The sequence below is a fragment of the Acinonyx jubatus genome, chromosome B3, assembly GCF_027475565.1.
Source record: "Acinonyx jubatus isolate Ajub_Pintada_27869175 chromosome B3, VMU_Ajub_asm_v1.0, whole genome shotgun sequence".
Taxonomy (NCBI): Eukaryota; Metazoa; Chordata; class Mammalia; order Carnivora; family Felidae; genus Acinonyx; species Acinonyx jubatus.
Genome location: NC_069386.1, coordinates 9,094,472 through 9,117,402, shown reverse-complemented (window position 1 = coordinate 9,117,402; position 22,931 = coordinate 9,094,472). Strand labels below are relative to the sequence as shown.

General features: G+C 42.3%; 1 protein-coding gene across 4 annotated transcripts in view; it reads left to right on the top strand.

Moving 5' to 3' along the window:
• AGBL1 (AGBL carboxypeptidase 1) overlaps positions 1-22,931 on the top strand; it is a 938,649-nt gene that overhangs the window by 219,027 nt on the left and 696,691 nt on the right. For 3 of the 4 annotated variants that reach the window (XM_053223586.1, XM_053223587.1, XM_027068005.2), the window contains 2 exons: positions 19,005-19,068; positions 21,278-21,424. In XM_053223586.1, coding sequence (XP_053079561.1) covers positions 21,301-21,424 — 124 coding nt within the window. In that variant the 5' untranslated portion in view covers positions 19,005-19,068; positions 21,278-21,300. The remainder of the gene's footprint in view (positions 1-19,004; positions 19,069-21,277; positions 21,425-22,931) is intronic. The other variant, XM_053223588.1, reaches the window with a different exon arrangement.

Below are 22,931 nucleotides of genomic sequence, written 5' to 3'. Positions count from 1 at the left end.
TGCCAATGGACTTGCTTTATGCCTCTGATTCTGACCTATCCGGTGTTCCTCACAAAGAGTGTCTATACTCCCAATTTTGGGGCTCAAACACCAGACTTTGAGTTGTGTTCCTGAAAAATAAAAGGTTAGAGGAAACATTCATCATTAGGTGCTTGACAATGACCATAGAGACTCTGAAAACCAGTAGAGGGTCATAATGCTTAACTATGTATAAAGTTAGTCACAACAGCCTGTGTAGTGGCATGACACAATTATAATTACCCTTGGTAAATGGGCATAAAAGTGGATGATGTTAAAATGGTAGACTTCATTTTGTTCAGAAATGAGTAAAGGGGGCTTTTGAACTAATGTGGTCAAACATCCAGCCCAAGTGCGATAAGGCCTTTGCAGCATCTCTGACTGAAGTCTTTCTGCTTTTGCTTATTTGGCCAACTCACATCTGCCTGAAGAAAGAGAACTTTGATTTTCAATTATGGTGAATCTAGTGCTTTATTTACATGATTGGTTGATGGCAGCCAATCTTCAAGATTGGTGGGAGATGGGAGCCAAAACTTCAAGAAGATGGGAGCCAAACTTAAGACAGGGCCAGTCAGAAATAATTCACAAGGGTTTTAGAAGAGGTTTCCACCCTGAAATTGGGAGAGCCATGGCTAACCAAAAGAACTGTTGCCTCTTTTTGGAAAGAACTTCCTACTTCAACATTGTTCATCTCCATTAACTTTATTTCTAAAATGAAGCTTTTCACAGTTAGATTTTCCATTTCCTCTCAGACCTTTCCCTGATTTCCCATTAACTGCTCTCTTGTATTAAATTCAATTTGTACTTGATTGTAATAATTCATCAATATTTTTGTGTCTTTTCTGGCTTGTTTTGAAGTTGGATTGAAGACTTCCATTCTGGTGGCACCCTTTGAGTGCTCCCCCACCCCATCAATTGCTTAATGTATTAATGAGTATCACATCATTTTAATAAACCATTGATTGAATGGATGGATAGGAAAGACAAATGAACATTCTGTCAAGTTATTACTTATGAAGGAAGTCACGACTCTCCGTGACTTTACTTCTAGGTGATTTTCAACCAGTAATTTTCATTTCCTTTCCTTCAACTAAGGCAGGGAGGTACCACTGGATCTTTGGTGTTGGTGTCCCAGGCGTGTCTCTCAGATTCATTGAAAGGGTCACAATCCCAAGCAACTTCCATCACTATGACATTTATTTGATAATTCAACATAAACCTGAATTCCAGAAAGGAAAATCGAAACAAATTTGTACTCCCTAAGTGGGAGCATTAAATGAAGAGCCTGTAGAGTATCTCTTTAGTTTTTGGAATTCAGCCCTGGCAATTAGAGGAGAGTCGCCCAATGTCCTCTTTGTGGGTTATGTGATCCTACACAGCTGCAGGCACTTTTCTGGGCTATTAAAATTGTGACTTAACTGGCTAATTGCCAAACATTCAGGGCTTGGTTGCTGAATCTTTTAATGGACTATTTTTCCTCCCACTGTCCCATCATAATCTCTGACCCTTGAAGACTTGATCCATAGTGGAATACCACCTCCACTCTCTGAAGCTCTTTTTTTTTCTATTACCTTTCCCATTTATTTAACCTCTCAACCCTCATTGATTTTATAACAGCCTGCTGACATTGATTTTCTGGAGTCTTCTGGTTTCTTGGGTATGGACTATGAAAAAGACAAGATACAGTCCATTAGTATTCAGTGTGATCTTCATCTAAAAACTGTTTACTCTTTCTTACTCTCCCTGTGCTTCATAAAATACAGTCTGGGTGCTTGAAGAACCTGGTGGGAAGTCATCAAGAAGAGGAATTTACTTCAAGAAGGCAAAGTTTCCCTGGTGGAGTTCTAGGGTGACATCTGTTAGTCTTTATGGCTCCAGTATGGGATGTTCACATTCCAAAGAGGCATCCAGGATATTCATAAATAGATGGTAGATGTGCCCTCTCTGGGAGCATGGTTTACAAAATGCTGTCACATGTTACATGTTACCTAATGATGATTAATTTTTTAACACCTTCGTTTATTAAAGAAGAGATCAACAGGAACTATAATAGTGATATAGATGAAAAATATGTTATTAACCAACTCTTTGGACTTGGATGATCTGGTAATGAAGTCATAGATATTTGGGAAGATGAATAAGATGACTAATTTGTTTCCAAACTGCTTTCTGTTTAGCTGTCACACTGTGGCCATAATTAATATAAGAAATATTACCACAAATTCTCATTGTGGCTGACCACATAACACTGAGGTTCTTGGATATATTTGGTTGGAAACGTTTTGCTTTGCAGATGAGAATTACTGGAATGGAAATCATGGTTGAGTTTCCTCAGAGGTTCTTGGTATGGGCCAGCTGGTCCAATAGTGTCATGACATGGCTTGAAATACTTCTGAGTTGTGCCTTGTGAGATGAAGAAGGTATGCTATCCAGAGGGGATGAATAATATCTTTTCAGAGCAACTTAAATCTGAGTATTTACAGGTGTTCTGAGATGCTTAACAGCAATTTGGCCTTCAAGCAAGGGAATGACTATAAGAATTCTTACACCTTAGATACAGACCTTAGCTGTTGATGACTATGTTTTAGGAGATAACTCATTCACAAATATAAGGGCTTTGTGTTTTCAACCTTGGCCACAGGTTGTATGATATGCTAACTCCCTCTTGTCACTGTTTGAGTTTTTTTTCATATATAATATTGTGCGTATCATTGAGATTAAATGGTTGGTTCCTCCTGAAAAGTGTAATTGATTCCAGAGTAAATCTTTCATGAATGGGGTGGGTTCTCATACAGAAAACAAGAATTTGGAAAATTGCCTTAGTTGGCAGGATAGTAAATCCAGTGTCTCTTGATCTTACTTACTTTAGCCTACAGTTTGGTGACTCTAAACATAATTTAGGGTAACCAGGTGGCAAGGGAAAGATGGCACCCACTAGAAAGAGACCTACCAAAGTCAGGCAAGAAATCATACCTCTTGGGAAACCCTTAGTGGAAGAAAGGGAAACTATACAATGTTAGACCCAAACTAGCCATCTACCAAATCCATTTTCTCTTCTTGTAACACAATAGTTGGAGTCATGGGTAAAGTTTGTGTTCTGGTTCTGTAACTTACTACATGACTAGCTTGGAAGGAAGGTGAATCCCCAAGAGCAGGCAATCAATCTCTGAGCTGGAGCTGCTGTTCTCCATAAATTGATCTCCCAACTTCTCCCCTGGACCCAACCTTAAAGTGTTTGGGCCTTATTTTATTAATGGAGGCAAGAAGTTTCCATATCAGTTATGCTAACTCATCTGTATGACTTTTCTTAATTTATTTCTCTCTCTTTAAGCCAAAAGAGCTAATTTACTAGAGCTAAGGAAGCAATTTATACTTATTTAGCAGAATAAAGGGAACTGGAGCATATAACAATTATGTCTACTAATCTTACCATAACCAAACATTAGTTGAGACAACACTTCTTAGACTGAGAGCTATGTGAGAACTAAGGTCTTAGTGACTTATTTATAACTGCATCCCTAGTCTCTGACATAGATTATCCACTCCATACACATCATCCAATTAGATTAGCTCAGTGTTTTTCAATAACTGAGTCTTATCATGGACAAATCATGGAAAATGTTAGAAATCAAACAAAGAAGAGTCTTAGTCTGTACCTTCTAGATTGTGCTGAATGTTCTCCTTTAATATAACAGAACCAATCACCATAGAGGGAGGAAGTACTAATAATCATCCGAAAATAGATGTAATGTCTCATGCTAGACCAAAACCACACCCTTATTTTAATTCTTGGTTGTTGATTTTTTTTCAAGCCATTGAGTAGATGAGAGACATAACTATGGAGTGAAATATGCTAAATTCAACTAGTTGTTATTTAACCCTGTGTGTATGTGTATGTGTGTGTGTATCTGATGGTTCATATGTCTTATCTAAAAATCTGCTGTTTTTGAGTGAAAGTAAAAAGTAGTGATTGTCTGGGAATCGCTAGTTTGTGAGATGACTACAAGGATCCATTCCCAAGAAAATCTCTCTGACTTGGCTTTCATTGATCCCTGAAACAAGCAGAACTTTATTGTTTTGATTTATATCATTGTCCTCATTAGATACACTGGAAGGGTTACCATGTAACACAGGAATTAGTCATTAATGTATTAGTATGGTGGTTCTTGTCCAGTGCCAATTTTGCATTTGGTAATGTCTGTAGACATTTTTGGTTGTCACAAGCAGGGGTAGGGTGGGTTCTACACTAGGATCCTTTGGGTAGAAACCAGCCATACTACTAAACATTCTACACTGCATGGGATGGTTACCCCCACCCCAACTTAAATAATTATCTGGCCCCAAATATCAATAGTGCTGAGGTACAGAAGTTGGTCAATAGCCTGAGTGTAAACTAAGTCATCAACAGATCCTTTTGAGAAGACAGCAGAGTGGAGGTTTTAAGAGAGAGTGGGCCAGGTGGACAGAAAGGCATTAATAGAAAATTGTGGAGTTGGGAGCTGAATGCAGGAATAACTTCATGCCCCAGAAGCTACTGGCCAGTATCTGTGAACTGAAAGGAAAAGAAATACTCCTTCTTGGGAATTATGCCAAATGTAGGCTGTTATTTTAGAATAGCATAGTGCTATCTTAAGAAAGGTCAGGGGATATCACTTGATGGGGGTAAGAAGAGGGTTCACTGACCTGCAGTGAACACTGACCTTTTTGACATGTCTATCTATTATGGATCCCAGAGGATACCTTTAGAGGAGCTTCATGCCTTACCTTAGATCTCTGAGGGCACACTTGTTCTCTTGAGACTCTTGGGCAAGTTTCAAGCAGATGAACACATACCACCAATTCTGTCTCTCATTCCCCATTTTCTGAGTCTGCCCCCTAAACAGCCACCACTGAACCCACAAAGCCGAAAGTAGAAGGTTGGTTTCTTAGCATGAGGATCTTTTACTGACCCCAGTCTGACACTGAATGCCTCAAGGTCGTGGAACTAGAAGGGGCTTGAGAAGTCAATGCTTTTTATTCTCTTAACTGAATCATGAGGGAAGCCAGTAGGGGGCAGAGAGAGGAAGTTATTTGTCTAAAGTCCTAAGGGAAAAATTGGGTTAGAACCAGATTTACTGCCTGATGTTTTCTTTACCATATTATGTTTTACAAAAAAACGTTAATAGAGAAGCTCAGTAAAACCTTTGTGATATTTTGCAGTTTAAATGGTGGGTCTAGATCCTTGTTTTTGTTTTTTACTGTCATGCATTTTCAAAATCAGTTTTTAAAAATCAAATTTTCAATGATTTTTATCGATAGGCTTTTGAAATTGGTTTGCATTTCAGTTACTATTGCTATGTGAAAAATTATCCCAACCTCAGTGGCTTAAAAGGACCATTTTCTTTTTCTCACAATTTGGAAAGGACTCAGCAGGGCAGTTCTTATTTGATGTGTCTTGTATGATTGCATTGGAAGTTGACTGGGGCTGCAGTTATCTGGAGGTCCAACCAGTCTGGACATCCAAGATTGCTCACTCTCATGGTTCACAGCTGATGCCAAGTGATCCCAGTTTTGTTGAGAGCTTAATTGGGGCTGTCTACCACCACACCATATGGGTCTTTCCATATTGCCTCGGCTTCCTTACAGCATTGCTGCATTATGGTAGTCAGCCCTCTCACATGGTGACTCAAGGCTCCAGATGCCACTATACCAGTGGCCTGGGCATGAATTACATTGCTTTTTATGGCCCGGCCTTGGAAGTTAGGCTTACATTCTACATTCTGTTTGGTAATAAGAGAGTCCCTTGGCCAAGATTCAAGGATATGATTCCATCTCTTGATGGTGGGTGTGACAAAGCATTTGCAGACATGTTTTAAAATTGTCACAGTTTGGTTTCTAGAATCAAAGAGTTTTCACTAAAGAAACATTAATTTAGTTTGTCCTTTTGAATGTCCTAAAATTTTTTTTGGCAAGCTTCCTAGCTTTCAAAACTCAATTCAGAAAATATGAGGGAAAGTTACTCCTGCACAAATTATTCAACTTCTTTTGTCCTCAGTCTCTTCCTCAGTGCAGTAGGGAGAATGTTACCTAAATTGCAAGATGGGTTTGAGGATTAAGCAGTAAATGGTATCTGAAACGAAGTGGACACTCCATGGTAATAATCATACTATTGTTGGCTATCTGGGTTGCCAATTCATAACCAGATGCCTATGTCTTGCCTCTCAAACTGTACAGAATATGTCTGAAAATCTGCTCTTCTCAATGGGCTGGGAAGGCCATTACTACTAGGTTAGAGAATACCCAGGTGGTGGAGCAAGGCCGTAAGATAACAGGGGTTCCTGAAATGGGAGACAAGAAGATACGACAGTCAAAATTTTCTTGCTTTATAATTGTGCTTTACACTAGCTTGCTTGAAAAAGGGCATCCCCTTGAGGTTTTTGGGAACTGGTTGGTCCTGTGTCCTTGGAGAAGGAGGGCTGAGCCTCCCTGTCTTGGGTGCTCTTAATCTTTCATGTGTGTATTTCAGAGGTTGATGGGTTCAGATATTAAGGCCGTGAGCAACTGAGAAGGCAGCAACTTACTTCCTCCACATTGGTACTGAGCCTTGGGTGGCAGGCACCTGCAAGCATTATTTGCTTGTTGTGTTTAGATCCATTCGGAAGAGCTGAAGACTGTTTGGCACTTCTTTTCAGTAATCCTGAATTCTAACCTGCAAGTTTTGTGCTGTAATTTGTCAACTGTGCTTTAGAGAGACTTCACAGCCTTCCTAGAAATAGACATGAAGCCTGCTTTCCAATGAGTGTCATTTAAAAGGAATCAGAGAACCTTTCAGGGATGTGATGCTTTTGATTGCTGTCATTATTATTATGACTTGAAGTCTTTACCATTTATTTACTGGGTGGGAACAAGTGTGCCTGGCATTGGCAAAGCACAGCATTCCAAATTGTTTCTGCCCAGAGGACACATCCTCACCCTCATTGTATGTTTTGTTCATTATTCCCTCCTTTTCCCCCCTCCCCCGTTAAGAGTATTCTGTTAACTTGGAACCATCTTGAAGAGGGTGGAAAATGGGTCCAGGAAGATGCATCTCAAAGTCCTTCAGATCTGTTTTTAGATTATTCACCTTTTGTTGGGCCACGGCACATATTAATTTCCCAGTGGTTTATTGAGCATTTGTTGTGACCCGTGCAAAGAGCTAAGCATTTTACATCCATTACAGTATTTCTAACTCAGTTGTATCCATGAGCTGGGTACAGTGATTCATCCAATAATGCGGGTGAGAAAATTAAGTCTTACAGGGGTTATGGTAGCGTAAGTTTGTCTGAATTAAAAGGACGTGCTTTTATAACAGGTATGAAGTCTGCCCACCTGGTGCTGATAGAGGAAGGGAAAATCTTATAGGCTTCTGGGTGCTTGTGGGAACACAGTATGTATGTCTGCATATGTGATGTGTATATAAAGTAACTAGGGGTAAGAAAGAAGACTGAAACAGGCCTCTTTGGTCAATGTGCTTATTTTAAGGTGCTGAGAAGAAAAACCAAACACATCTTTTTAAACTCTCCTCCCCTTTCCCTACCTTGGCCTCATTGGCCTTCCTTATGTCCCTTTCCTTTGCCATTCGTCTGCCAGCCACTGGACTCTGTATGCTACTCTCCTTTTGCTCTGCTTCATCCAGAATATCCTTCCCTCCCATTTTTGCCTAGTTAATTCTTGCTATTTTTCAGCTGTCAGTCTCAGTGTGACTTCTTAAGGGAATCTTTTTCTGACTCATGTCAAATAAGCCTATTTCATGGTTATGTGGCTATATAAACCTGGACACTTATTCCTAGTGTCCCTTTGGGTGACTATTTAGATAATACCTGCTCCTCCAACTAACCTGGGAGCTCCATGAGGACAGGATTGTGTGCATTTATGCTATGCATGGTGTTTCTGGTGCCTAACACAGTGCCTGATATACAGTAAATACTCAACAATGTCTGCCAAATGAATGAAAAATGGACCACAGTCTACCCTACCCCACACTGGACTGTGAATATCCTTTCACCTAAGAGGAAGATCATTGATTTTCTTAACAACTGATTGTATAAAACTCAATATATGACTGAAGCATTTGTCAAATTCTGGGGCCTGAAAACTATGAGAAAAGATCCCAGTGGGACTGTTAATTCTCAAGGTTACATTTAAGACACTCTAGCCAGAAAACATTACCTGTCATTTTATTTATTTTATTTTATTTTATTTTATTTTATTTTATTTTATTTTATTTTATTTTATTTTAAACATTGTGTTATAAAACCATGTCACCCGTCATCCAGCTTCTGTAATTATGGCAAACCTCTTTGTTATATGCCCCACTATTTCCACCTCAGCCCCCATCATATTGAAACAAATCTCATTTCATTTCATTCATAAGTCTTTTGGCTCAAACTCCTAAAACACTTCTCTCTTTTGGACCCATTTCAACCTTGACAGAAAGTTTCACCTTCCACCTAAACTGTATTTCTAATAATGCAGCTTCTACCTGTTTCCTCTTGGGTGAAGACTTTTGGTGTTACAACCATTTTTGGTAATTGAAGTTTGTGATTAGTGCTCCCTTCCATCTTTTCATTACCAACTCCAAATTTAATAATGTCTTTTAGTTAACCAATGGACCATCTCTAGTGAGTGTTCAAACTGCGTGACTGGAAGAACAAATTTATTTTTGGCAATATGGTTTTCTTGGGCTATGAGCTGTGTCCTGGGCTCCTGGCTCATGAGTTTGGAAGAGGTTTTGTCTTATTCTTTAGAGATCAAGAATTAGAATTTCATGGGCTTGTTCTTTCAATCTGTGGGAACAGAGTAGCAGAATGCTAGCACTCTGCTTCTGTGATATCAGGGGTACTGTTCAAAATGGGATGGGGAACGACTGCTTTTTCCTGGTCAGTACAATTGGGCCTGGACGTGAGAAAATTAGGGAGAGGGGCATAGGATGCTTCTTTTTTCTTCACTTTAGTCTGTGATGGTATTGATGTTCCCTATTTATTGGCACATAATAAGGGTTCTACAGTAGTCCCTTCTCATCCATGGTTTTGCTTCCTATGGTTTCAATGATCTGAGGCCAACTGTGGTCTGGAAACAGATGGCACTTCTGACTGTCATGATGCTTAGGTGATTCACCTCACTTTATTTTATCATGTAGGCATTTCATCATCTCACATCATCACAAGAGGAAGTGTGTGAGTACAGAACCATAAGATATTTTGTGTGTGTGTGAGAGAGAGACCACATTCACATAACTTCTGTTGCAGTATACTGTTATAGTTGTTCTACTTTATTATCAGTTATGGTTGTTAATCTCTTCATGGGCCTAATTTATAAATTAAATTTTATCAGAAGTATGTATTATAGGAAAACACATGGCATATGTAGGATTCATGCTATATGTGGCTTCAGGCATCCACTGGGGGTCTTGGAAGGTATCTGTTACAGATAAGGGGAGACTACTGTGTTTGTTCAGTTGCTGATAGAAAAATTGAGCTGTGAGGGGAGCCTGGGTGGCTCATTTCGTCAAGCATCTGACTCTTGATTTTGGTGCAGGTCATGATCTGATGGTTCGTGGGTTCAAACCATGCATGGGGCTCTGTGCTGGCAGTGTGGAGCCTGCTTGGGATATTCTCTCTTGGCTCCTCCCCTACTCTCTCTCTCTCTCTCAAAATAAATAAATAAACTAAAAAAATCGAGCTGTGTACCTTGTTAATTTCTATAACAATGTTCTCACTGGAATATACTTTGAGGTGAATCCTGTCATCAAAGAGAAAAGGACAGCAAGACTCTGGCAGATTGCATACTAAGTTTCAATTCCATAGTTTACTGAGTGTCTACTCTGTGCAAGATCTCATACTAGGATCTGAGGATACTGAGGGGAACAAGACAAAATACTTGCTCTAGAGGAGCTCACAGTCTAAAGGGAGTGTGGAAGATTAAAAATGGTTGTAAATTCTTTTCTAGTGCTCCAATTCAGAGGTGGAGCCTAACTCCATCCTCTTGAGTCTGGGCTATGAATAGGGACTTGACAGACCAACAGAATGCAGCAGAGGTGACAGTTGGACTTCTGAGGCTTTCCCCCAGTTCTCTTGGAATCCTTGGTCTGGGGGAAGCCAGTTTCCATGTAAAAAGTCCAAGTACCTTCTGACTGTCATGCTGGAAAGGACACATGTAGGTACTCTGGTCAACAGTCCATGGTGAGCCCAGTCCTTCAGTCTGCCAAGGTGACACTATCCCTGCCATGGTGTCAGATATGCAAATGGCACCATCTTAGAACTTTCAGACCAGCCAGTCCGTCTACTAGCTGAGTGCCACCGTGACCTTACTTGACACGATGGACAGTAGAAGACATTGTTGCAGATGGCAGGATTTCATTCTTTTTGATTGCTGAATAATATTTCATTATATGTGAGATACACACACACACACACACACACACACACACACACACACACACACACCAAATCTTCTTTTTCCATTCATCAGTTGATGGACATTTGAGCTCTTTTTATATTTTGACTATTGTTGATAGCACTGGTATATACATTGGGGTGCATGTGCCCCTTTGAATAAGAATTTTTGTGTTCTTTGGACAAATACCTAGTAGTACAATTGCTGGGTCATAGGGTAGTTCTATTTTTAATTTTTTGAGAAACCTCCACACTGTTTTCCAGAGTGGCCGCACCAGTTTGCATTCCCACCAGCAGTGCACAAAGTTTCCCCTTTCTCCACATTCTCGCCAACATCTGTTGTTTCCTGAGTTGTTAATGTTAGCCATTCTGACAGGTGTGAGGTGGTATTAGAGCAAACAATTCTGTTCTCAGAGAGGCCAGGTCACCACATGGCACCACTTCAGAGTGCACCAACCATGTTGTAGTCTTTGTGAATGGCACCCCCTGGAGCTGTGCAGTGTGCAATGTGAGCAGACATGTGGTGGTTTTGGGTAATGGGTGCTGGGAAGGCAGCTTAACTGGGAGAACTATATAGAATGCATACTCGAGCTTGGAATTGAAATATAAGTAGGTTTCATGGGCTAAGGAAGAGAGGGGTAGAAAGGTAGAAACAGTCCTTCAGCAGTGGTAGCAACATGAGCAAAGTTTTGAAGTCACAGGGACTCATGATGGTCTTGGGGCATGGTCACTGGTCCTGTGTGGGCAGCAGGCTGGGGGCTGGGGTGCCTGGAGTGGCTGCCAATGAGCAATGTGAAGGGTCTTAATTACATGCTATCACGAGGAGTCAGGAGGAGGAAAGCAACTGGGTGACACAGATGATTTCAAAGCAAGGGAAAACAAATGCGAAATAGCATTTGAGAAAATTGCAGTTCAAAACCCCACAGACTATGAGAGACACTGTTTGTTCTTCCAACTGCCTGCCTCTCCCCAAAAGCTTGGCAGAACCAGGTTTTATAGGAAAGTCTTAAACAACAGGGGATTACTCAATGATTCATTTAAAAGGATCATTAAAGGAAAATCGAGGCACATCACATCCTGCCTTCTTTAATTGCTCATTTATTATTACTGTGGGTGAGATAATGGCTTTGTGTTATCCTTCTAAATAGTGTAAAATATTTATTGGTAAATATAGCAGTGCATAAATTAATGCCAGTTGAGATTTTGTGTAGCATTTTTTCTCCACTGATAGCCATAATTTTTATTTAAAGAAAAACAATATTGTGCTGATTCATTCTGGCTCAGGGCTGCGTGAGAGCCTCATGAACACAACATCTGTATGACGATACTGTCTCTTAGTTTCTGTGGGATGGCTGGCCTAACAGTTGTTTGTGAAATTAATTTCTTTCCTGTTTATTACGACCATAATGCTTGAGAAGAGGGCACATGGAGGTGTGAAATTTTCTTCTTTTCTCCGTCACATCAGAATTCAGGAACAAACTACTTCACTAAAAGTGGCTTTTATAAGTGAGGGGATTTGTTATTTCACTTGTCTGAAAGTCCACAGGTAGGTGGTTCCAGAGAGTTGATTCAGTGGCTTCACGATGTCACCAGTGACCCAGGTTCATGTCCTCATACAACAATGCCCAAAAATAGGAAAGAGATTTTTTTTTTGCATTGTTTTGTTTTTAATGTTTTTTCTCTCTTATTTTTAATCCTGGAAAAAGAAATCTTTCTGGAATCTCAGCAGATGTCAACTCAGATTTCCTTACCCAGATCTGGGCTAAGATTCACCTCTAAATCATCACACAAAATGGAGTAAGGCTCAGAGGAGATGAACTGTGGCCCCTTCCCTGGGCAGGGGACAGTATCATGTGCATACTCCCTCAGCACGCTACTGCCCATACATGAAACCACTGAGGTTTTCTTGGAAGCAATTACAGAAGGATGTCTCATGCATGTGCAGCCAAGTGTGTTGGCTACAGGTCAAACCAATTTAGGGGTGGTGATTTAGTACATTCTGCATGCCCAGCTCTATATCCCTGCTGGCAGGTACAATAGAAGCATATAGAGCAATGCTTGTTCTCAGGGAGCTTTAGTGGGCATTGTAACAAAGCAGGCAATTCATAAGCTTGAGATATTAATTCAACCCAATATATGGATGATCCTTGGACCTTTGGAGATGGGGATTCAGAGATGAATAAGACCCACTTCTTGCCCACAGGAATTCACAATTCGTTTCACCATCTGCTTCATTCAATCTGGTCATACTGGAAGCAGTTTTATCCGCTGATGTCACCACACTCTGTCATGCTTCCCCCTGAGCACACAGGGCTGCAACAGAGCTGGAACATTCCCCTCCCACCCCTTTCGGTCTGGTTTCTCAGAGTCGTCACTCATGGATCTGGCTAGGTTAATGCTCCTTCCCTGGATTCTTCCAGCATCTTACTTTGTCACGGTCCTTACCATCCCAGGTCCTGATTGTGTGCCAGGCCTGGAGCCCCATGAAGGCAGATTGCATTTTGATCAATTTGCATCCTTAGTCTGGTGCCTGGAACATAGATGGTTTTCAATGAACGTTTGTGGGAAGAGTGCATGAATAATTGAATGAAAGGAAATTAAATCTGGATCTTTTATTCCTCTTCAGTAAGTTTCTACTTTATTAGTTTTTCTCTTTTCCTCTCTCTCTTTCTTCTTTTTCTTATCTCTCCATTTCCTCTCTTATTGTCCTTTTCCTAGCCCTTTATTCATAATTAACTAATGAATCTAGCATTTTACAAGGTACACAATATTGTACAGCCTGGCTTTTAACTTGTATCCCCCTCCCTCTTCTCAGAGATAAGACCAATTTGGGGGTGTTGGAGGTGGATCCAGAACCATTAGTGTTGATCAGAAACACCATTCCAGGGACTTCATTTGTGAGCCACCTTTGGGCCCACTTTCAAAGGGCTGGAGTCTTGCCATGCTATTGTGATTTATAACAAGAAATATATATGTCATGTATATTTCAAAGATATAATTTTTAATATATTTTTAAGTTTTTATTTATTTTGAGAGAGAGAAAGCATAAGTGGGAGAGGGGCAGAGAGAGTGAGAATCCCAAGCAGGTTCCTCACCATCAGCAAGGAGCCTGACACCTGAACTCATGAACTGAGAGATCATGACCTAAGCCAAAGTCAGATATTTAACCAACTGAGCCACCCAGGTGTTAAAGATTTCCTTTTTAAGTAATTTTCTACATCCAGTATGGGGTTCCAGCTCACAACCTTGAGAACAAGAGTTGCATTGTCTACCAACTGAGCCATCTAGGTGCCCCAAGAAATACATTGTTTTGAATTAGTCCCATTTCAGGCACAGAGCTCCTAAAACCTTAAGAATCTCCAAAGTGATGAGAGCAATTAAGGTGTCTTTTGTTATATTAAGGAGATAACTTTTGGGTCCCACCCTAGGGTGGGGGCTGGTTGCTGGGAGAACCAACCGTGTGGTTGGAATTTTCTGTCCCCCTGACCACCCTTTGCCTCTGACCTCTGGGGAGGGGAGAGGGCCTGGAGGTTGATTCTATCTACCTAATGAAGCTTTCAGAAAACCCAAAAAGGACAGTGTTCAGAGAACTTCTGGCTGGCAATGTAAAAATTAATAAAAGTAAACCCTAGGGGCCAGCAGAGGGAGCTCTCACATCCTACCACTTGTCAATTGCAGACCCAACAGGAAGAGGCTTGCCTTCCAGGTAGGTTTGGGCTACCCTTTTAACTATCCCAGCAGGAGGAGGACAGTTTTCCTCCTTCCCCTGGCAACAGCCCAGCCAATGAGAAACTGTCACAACTCAGCTAATGAAAAGCCACTATACTTCCAGCTCCCAGTTTTACACCAATGGACTTTTTGTTTATAGCAGCTCCGCCCCAACCCCCTCTATAAAAGAGCCAGTCTTTCCTTTGTTCTCTTGGGACTTGTGTGTAGTTTTGCAGTGGCCTTCTTGTCCCGGTTTGTAATCCTCTGCTACCCCAAATGAACCCAATTTTGTTGGTAAAATAACTGGCAGTTTTATTTCTTTTTTAAAAAGTTTTTAAATGTTTATTTTTGAGAGAGACAGAGCACAAGCTGGGGAGGGGCAGAGTGGAGAGAGACATGGAACCCGAAGCAGGCTCCAGGCTCTGAGCTGTCAGCACAGAGCCCGACGTGGGGCTCGAAGTGAAATCATGACCTGAGCCAAAGTCGGACGCTTAACTGACTGAGCCACCCAGGTGTCCCGAGTTATACCCTTTTATAGCAAACCGGTAACCTAGTAAGTAAAATGTTTCTCTGAGCTGTGTGGGCTGCTTCCTTCCCGAGGAAGGAAACTTTAATTTATAGCCAGTTGATGAGAAGCACAGTTGACCCTGGACAACGCGGGTGCTGACTCCCGTACACAGTCAAAAGTCCTCGTATAACTTTTGTCTCCCCCAACACGTAACTAATAAATAGCCTACAGTTGACTGGAAGCTTTACTGATAACATAAACAGTTGATTAACAAATATTTTGTGTGTGACGTGTATTAGGTGCTCTACACTTAAAGTGAGCTAGAGAAAAGAGAATGCTATGAAAATCATAAGGAAAATACATTTACAGCACTGTACTGTATGGGAAAATATCTACATGTAAGAGGATCTATGCAGCTCGCACTCCTGTTGTTCAAGGCCCAGCTGTATAGGCAACATCCTGGACTTTGAGGTTGAAGCCTGAAGTGGGGGGCCAGTCTTGTAGGGCTGAAGTAAAACTTTAGCCAGTGGAATCTGATGCTGTCTCTGCGTAGATAGTGTCTGAATCGAGTTTAATTGTGGGACACCCAGCTGGCATTCAGAGCATTGTCTTTTGGTGTAGGGGACCCCTCTCCCCCCACCAAGCACATGTTGGAATTTGTACCAGAATCAAAGACCAGCAGCCTCTCCAGAATGATGGCCCAGTTGCAGCACTGACTCTTGGTTCGTGTTCGCAGATTGGGGGAGACTAAGGAGGGGCAGGGAACATTGATGCTGTGCACATGTATGGATGACATTTGCAGTGGGACTCCCCTGGTGGGAGGCAGAGACAGTCAGATGAGTGCCTGCCGAGACTGGCCTCCTTAGGCTAAAGCACCCAGTGGAGGTGTCAGAGCAAACCCAAGTCTTTTTCCTGGGGAAGTGTAGATATCAAGTGCCTCAGGATCCTCAGATGTCTCATCACACCTAGAATAAGAGTTAAACATTTATATTTTGCTATTTTTCTCATTATGGATTCTTTTTGCATTATAGTAAAACCTCGGTTTGTGAGCATAATTCATTCTGGAAACATGCTTGTAATCCAAAGCACTCATAAACCAAAGCGAATTTCAAGAACCGTTGGCTCAGTTGTGATCCTGTGACGTTCAGCGTCATGTACTACTTGTATTGCAAGACTTCACTTGTCTATCAAGTTAAAATTTATTAGAAATGTATGCTCATCTTATGGAACGCTTGCAGAACAAGTTACTTGCAATCCACGGTCTTGCTGTAATTTTGATTTGTTAAAGTATAGCATTAAAATATCATTTATCTTGATTACTGCATTGTAAAATTAAAATTTTGCACCCAAACTAGGGCCTCACTTGTCTCACCCTAGTCACGGCCCTGGCTGGGATGTTGAAGTGTGAGTTCCTCGAGGGTATTAAGCCCAGGATTGAAGTGTAAGCACCGCTTTGCCCTGGGGTGCGACATTGGACTTCATGGCTCCTTTATGGTTCAGTGTGGCTGCATTCTGAAAAACATGTATGGTACGCTTTCCCTGGAACAGGTGCTGGGAATACAGATATACACAAAACTTGGTCCCTTCTCTAAAGATTCCTATCTAGTAGGGATAGGATGGGAAGCATGCCACTACCACATAGTGAGTGTGCTGTCAAGGGTAGCTCATAGTGATGTGGAGAACAGGGAGACCCCAGACCCAGCCTGTAGGAGGTAGGGGTCTGAATCCTATGGGAAGCCATTGGTTCACTTGAAGGATGAGTTGACGCTGACCAGGCTCAGGAAGAGGGAACAGTAGAATCATAGGTACAGAGGCAAGAGACTAGGTGGTTGAGCAGGAAATTATAAGTAGTTCCACACCACCGAAGCATATATTTTGGGCAGGGAGGTTGTAATGAATAATAAAGCTGGAAGAGGCAAGTGCAATAAGGCCATGAGGAGCTTTGGAAACCCTATTAAGGAGCTCTGACTTTATCCTGTGTGTAATAGGGAGTTATTGAAGTCTTTGAAGCAGATGGGGAACATGAGACTCACTAATGTGAAGATTAAAGCTGTGCCTTAAATAACCTACCTAAAAAGTAGCATATAGGGTTTCTTTTTCTCCACATTCTTGCCAACATTTGTTATCTCTGGGCTTTTTGATTAAAGCCATTGCAATAGGTGTGAGATGATCTCTCATTGTGTTTTGATTTGCATTTCCTTGATGATGAGTAATGTTGACTATCTTTTCATGTACGTGTTGGCCATCTGTATGTCTTTGGAAAAATGTCTATCCAGGTCCTTTGCTGATTTTAAAATTGGATTATTTGATTTTCTGCTATTGAGTTGTATTGTTTTTAATATGTATTTTGGATATCAGCCCTTTATCAGATACATGCTTTATGACTCTTTTCTCCCATATTGCCTTTTCAATTTATTGATTGTTCCTTTGCTGCCCAGAAGCTCTTTAGTTTAATGTAGTCCCAGTTGTTTATTTTAATTTTGGTTGCTGATATTTCTGATGTCCTACCCAAGAAATCATTGCCAAAACCAATGTCAGGGATTTTTTCCCCTGTGTTTTTTTTTTCCCCTAGGAAGTTTGTGGGTTCAGACCTTATGTTTAAATCTTTGATCCATTTAAAGTTAATTTTCTTGAGTGGTATAATATAGGACTCTTAGGTATAGATACAAAAGAATTGAAATCAGAACCTTAAAGAGATATCTGCACACCCATGTTTACTGTGGCATGCTTAACAATAGCCAGCACATGGAAGCAACAAATTGTCCATCAATAGATGAATGGATAAAGAAGACACACACACACACGCACACACACACGGGAGTATTACTCAGCCTTGAGAAAGAAGGAAATCCTGCCATTTGCAACAACCTGGATGGACCTTGAGGGCATTATGCTACATGCGATAAGTCAAACAGAGAAAGACAAATACTGCATGACATCACTGATCTGTAGAATGTAAAAAAGCTGAACCTGTAAAACAGAAAATGATGGTGGTTACCAGGGGCTGGGGAGTGGGGGAATTGGGGAGATGATATTTAAATGTATAAACTTGCAACAAGTCAGTAAATAAGTTCTGGAGATCTAAGAAAAAAAAAAAAAGAAAAGTAAAGTAAAAGAAAAAGAAAGAGAAAAGCATATTACAGTACAAAGACCACTGGCCTAGTGTTTGGGAACCTGGCCTGGGCTGTACTTCAGGCTTTGTTCTTATTGGCCACTTCAGGGGACTTGAACCAGTTTTCCCTTTTGGAACCTCAGTGTTGTCTTCTGCATAACTGAGGGGAGGGTGTCAAGCGTTGCAAGGATCCCCTAGAACATCTACATGATGAGATTTGGCACCACCTGAGGTTCCTCTTGAGAAACTAAGAATTTATCTTTACTACACAGAGAATCTTTTCCTTCAGAATATCATGGATTAATGTTTCTGCACTCTGCCCTGTATTTACAACGAATCTCAGCCCACTGACATAGTTGAGAACTGGGCTAGCTTTGGTCCACAAAGTCCCTTCTCACTGTCTCTGCATCAAGTATTGATGCTTTTTTTTTTTTATTAGTTTTTTTTTATGTTTAAGAAACACATTCTTCTTTATAAAATTTTGATTCCAGTATAGCTAACATATGGGGTTATATTAGTTTCACGTCTAAAATATAGGGATTCAAGAATTCTATACAACAATCAGTGCTCATCAAGATAAGGGTACTCTGGGGGTGCCTGGGTGGCTCAGTCGGTTAAGTGTCCAGCTTCAGCTCTGGTCATGATCTCATGGTTCGTGGGTTTGAGCCCCACATCGGGCTTGCTGCTGTCAGCTCAGAGCCTGGAGCCTGATTCGGATTCTGTGTCTCCCTCTCTCTCTGCCCCTCCCCTGTTCACACATGCTCTTGCTCTCTCAAAAAATAAATGAACTTAAAAAAAAGAGAGCTAAGTGTGCTCTTAATTCCCTTCACCTATTTCCCCCACCCCCCTCCACCCCCCACTTCCCCTCTGGGAACTGTTTGTTTTCTGTAGTTGAGAGTCTCTTTTTTGGTTGGTCTCTTTTTTCCCCCTTTGTTTCTTAAATTCCACATGTGAGTGAAGTTCATTGCTTATTCTTTTGCCCATCATGCTGATGTTACTACAAAATGGATCCCCAAAAAGGTATCCTGAAGGCTAAATATGGAGGCAGAGCCCCCGGGACCCTTATCTCAGTGAGTCCCCTCATTGCCGCCACTTAAGAAGCACCCCTTCAACCAGTTCTTACGGCAAAATCTCTCCCAATGGGAGGGAGCACAGCCCTGCCACATCCATGTGTGCCTCCCTGACCACACCACCTCCCTCCTTTTGCGTTCTTTCATAAAGATGGCTGCCTGTGTTTTCATTGCAGAACTCCTCTGACAGGGAGTCCATCCTGAACATCCTCCAGGTTCTCGGAGATCTGCTTTCTGTTGGTGAGTAGGACGTAGTGGGGGCATGTGGCTGTGTGTCTCCCGGAATCTGTGTGGCCTAGAGGGTATTGCTTCAGCTCAAGTTCTCTGTCAGGGACTCTGTCACCAGCCCATCTTTTTCGCTGAGGTTAATAAGACCCAGGGTAAAGTGGGCTGATTGTACTTTGGGCTCTTAGCGTTCTTCAGTCTTGTCACACACCCTATGGTGACCCAAACTTAGGAGGAAATTCTGCTCTCGGTGGTTCTTCTACGATATCTCATCTATGGTTATCCCAGGTTGAAAGAGAGAGCTAGCCCTTCATGACTCTACCCCTCCCCTTTCTCTGCTCCCCTCTGTTGGCCCATTAGACAGCCAGGTATTAGCAACTTCTTTTTTTTTTTTTTTTAATTTTTTTTTTTTCCAACGTTTATTTATTTTTGGGACAGAGAGAGACAGAGCATGAACGGGGGAGGGGCAGAGAGAGAGGGAAACACAGAATCGGAAACAGGCTCCAGGCTCCGAACCATCAGCCCAGAGCCTGATGCGGGGCTGGAACTCACGGACCGCGAGATTGTGACCTGGCTGAAGTCGGACGCTTAACCGACTGCGCCACCCAGGCGCCCCTTAGCAACTTCTTAATGTATGTCAAGTGCAGATGGGAATATGGGGTAGGAGGTGGACTTAACAGTGTGGTAAGCTGTTAAGTTCTCAGAGAAAAGATGACAGAGTTCACTGTGCTGGAATCAACGGAGTTAACTGGGGCAGGCCTCGGCTAGCTCACTTCAGCATGAGGGTCCTGGAAAATATACCTTCTAGGACATTGCAACATTCACTCTGTTTCCATTTCTGGGTATACCAGCCACATTGCATTAGAAAGAAACGTTAACACCAAACAGACAATACCAAAGTGAATGTCCCTTTCAAGCCACAGAGCCTCCAATTACAGGTTCAGGAGGAAGGGTCCAGTCATAGTGAGGTTTTCCTATAGGCTGTGCTGCCCTCTGATGGCAGGGTGACTTCCCAGCAGTCTGCTGAGTGAGGTACCCTTTGTAGGTGAAGCCAATTGTCTTCTGGGATGGTGCCTCCTTCAATTTGTCCAGAGGTGTCTGGAAGACTTGAATGAGACCTTGGAGTTCTCCTTCTGAGATAGGTGCTGATTATTGTTCCTTTAGTAGAGGATGCTACTTTCCATTGGGTTTAAAAATCAGAGGGTCCCCTTTGCTGATAATGTCCTACCCCGTTGGCCACCTTGTGAGGACAACCATGCCCAGTGCATAGAGAATCACCGAGGTCTCCTTCCAGGTTGAAATGTAATCACTGCTTTTAAGCTTGTCCTGGAGCAAGGTTGGGGGGGGGGCCTGCTCACAACTATTCTTAAGTAGAAAGACCAGTATATTCTATCATAACTCCACACCCTTAAAAAATTTTTTTTAAACATTTATTCATTTTTGAGAGAGAGAGAGAGAGAGAGAGAGAGAGCACGAGTTGGGGAGGGGCAGAGAGAGAGAGGGAGACATAGAATCCAAAGCAGGCTCTAGGCTTTGAGCTGTCAGCATGGAGCCTGATGTGGGGCTCAAACCCACGAACTGTGAGATCATGACCTGAGCCAAAGTCAGATGCTTAACTGACTGAGCCACCCAAGCGCCCTCCACACCCTTTTCAAAACTCCTGAGATGGATGATTGGATGCCTGTTTCTTAAAGAATCGCTCTAGCTATTTCCATATATTCCTCTCATTCATTGCTGAAGACCAGCATCAAAAAAGTCGTATACCATAAATTAAATTATTCCAGATAAACTATCACCCCCAATCCCTGTTACTGAAGAGTCACACCTATATCAGAAGAATACTGATATTCCCTCTTCTCTTAAAGGTATGATTCTAGGTAAGCCTATATGCATGTTTATATACATGCACACGCAAGTACACATACATACACTGAGACTCAGCAGGTTCTCAAGAAAGCGGACTCCATTTATTAGAGCTGTGATAGGTGAGCGCACCTAGGTTCTTACATATTCCATTATTTCTCCATTTCACACCTCCATCCCAACCCCTTACCTGAGTAAAAGCACAACTTGACACAAGGTTGCTTCAGAAACCATACAGTCTTGGTTTCTGGGGCGAATGAAGTGATCCTTGCTCCATCTCTGTCTGTGAGGCCCGCTTTCTGCTCCGAGGAAATGAGGTTGATTGTTTGGGGGCCTAGCTCTCCTCTCCTTTCTCCCTCAGGCACTGACCGAAGGATTCGCTACATGATCAGTAAGGGTGGCAGTGAGGCCCTTCTGCAGACCCTGGTGGACACAGCGAGGGCAGCCTCTCCAGACTATGATGTCCTCCTGCCCCTGTTCCGGCTGCTGGCCAAAGTTGGCCTACGAGGTACCCCCACCCCCGGACCTGAAGATGACCAAAAGGCACTTGTGGGATTGTTATCAGGAGAGCAATTTGGGAAACTCCTGTGGGGGAAGTGCGGGGGGACCTAGACACCCTGGTGGTGGTGGTGGTGGGACTGGCCCCACAGGAGAGGTGATTTTGTTGTCCTGGATGTGTTATGGCAGAGCCCAGAGCAGGCCCAGGCTCCGGAGCATGGAGCAGGTGGGGGACCGAGGGGTAAGAGTCCCAGGCAGTTGTCACTCACTTACCAATAAACAGAACCATCTTACATGGACGTTCATTATGTAAGTGCATGAGTTTCCCACAGCTGCCATAAGGAATGACCACAAACCACGTGGCTCAAAACAACAAATTTATTCTCTCACCGTTCTAGAGGTGAGAAAGTCTGAAATCAGGGTGTTGGGAGGGTTGGTTCCTTCTGGAATCTGAGGGAGAATCTGTTTGGAGCCCCTCTCCTTGCATCTGTGTTTCCAGCCATCCTTGGTGCTTCTTGGCTTGGACACACATCACTTCATTTTCTGCCTGCATTTCCACATGGTGTTCTGTTGTATGTGCCCTTTGTGTCCTCTCCTCTTCTTACAAGGGCATTGGTCACTGGATGTAGGGCCCACACAAATCTGTGTGACCTCATCTTAACTAGTTAAATATGCAAAGACCCTGTCTCCAAATAAGATAATCTTCTGAGGTTCCAGGTGGACATGAATTTTGGGAGGCCAGTGTTAAACCCATTACCATCAGTCACATGGAAGTGGAGCTTCCTTTGTAGAAAAGAAGATGGGGGCCTAGAACTCTTTCCACTTATGCTCTATTCCCATTTCTTTTGTTTCAGAGAAAGCCCTGAAACACCTCCCTAAAACCTTAGAACTTGGTGGGGCACAGTTCAAAAAGCCTGGGTGCTCAGGATGCATGTAAACCTTGCAGCCTAATCATACTAGCTAAGCTCCCATTGTGTGCGGTCTTACGTAAGTCATAGTTGAGAAGCCCAGGGGCTGTGAAACCTGGGCTTTTGTTGTCCAGTGCAGCCAGCAACAGCCCAGGACACAGGGACTCTGGGGCACTCTTACCTTTCGTTGTTTGGATCGCTGCTGCGTCCATTCAACATTCCACAAACAATGACTAAGACTCAGGCACCAGCCAGCACCTGCATGAGTGTGTTCTAGACAAAACCAGTATAACTCATTCATTGAATATTCAACCAGCTATTTACTACACAGCTCCTAGGGCTGGGCACCATACTAGGCCCTGGGAACTCTGGTGAGCAAGAGAGATAAGGGGCCTGCTCTCATGGAACTTACATTCAAGTGGGCAAGGGCAGACGGTGATTAATTAACTAGACAATAGCAGACTATGATAGTTAGCTAGTAGCTATGAGGGAAAAACAGGGTGATGTTCCTCTAAGATGGTGTGGTCAGGAAGAAGTGACATTTGAGCCAACAGTTGAAGGATGAGAAGAAGTCAGAGCAAAGTGTGGTCAAGTGAACTTCAGAAAAAG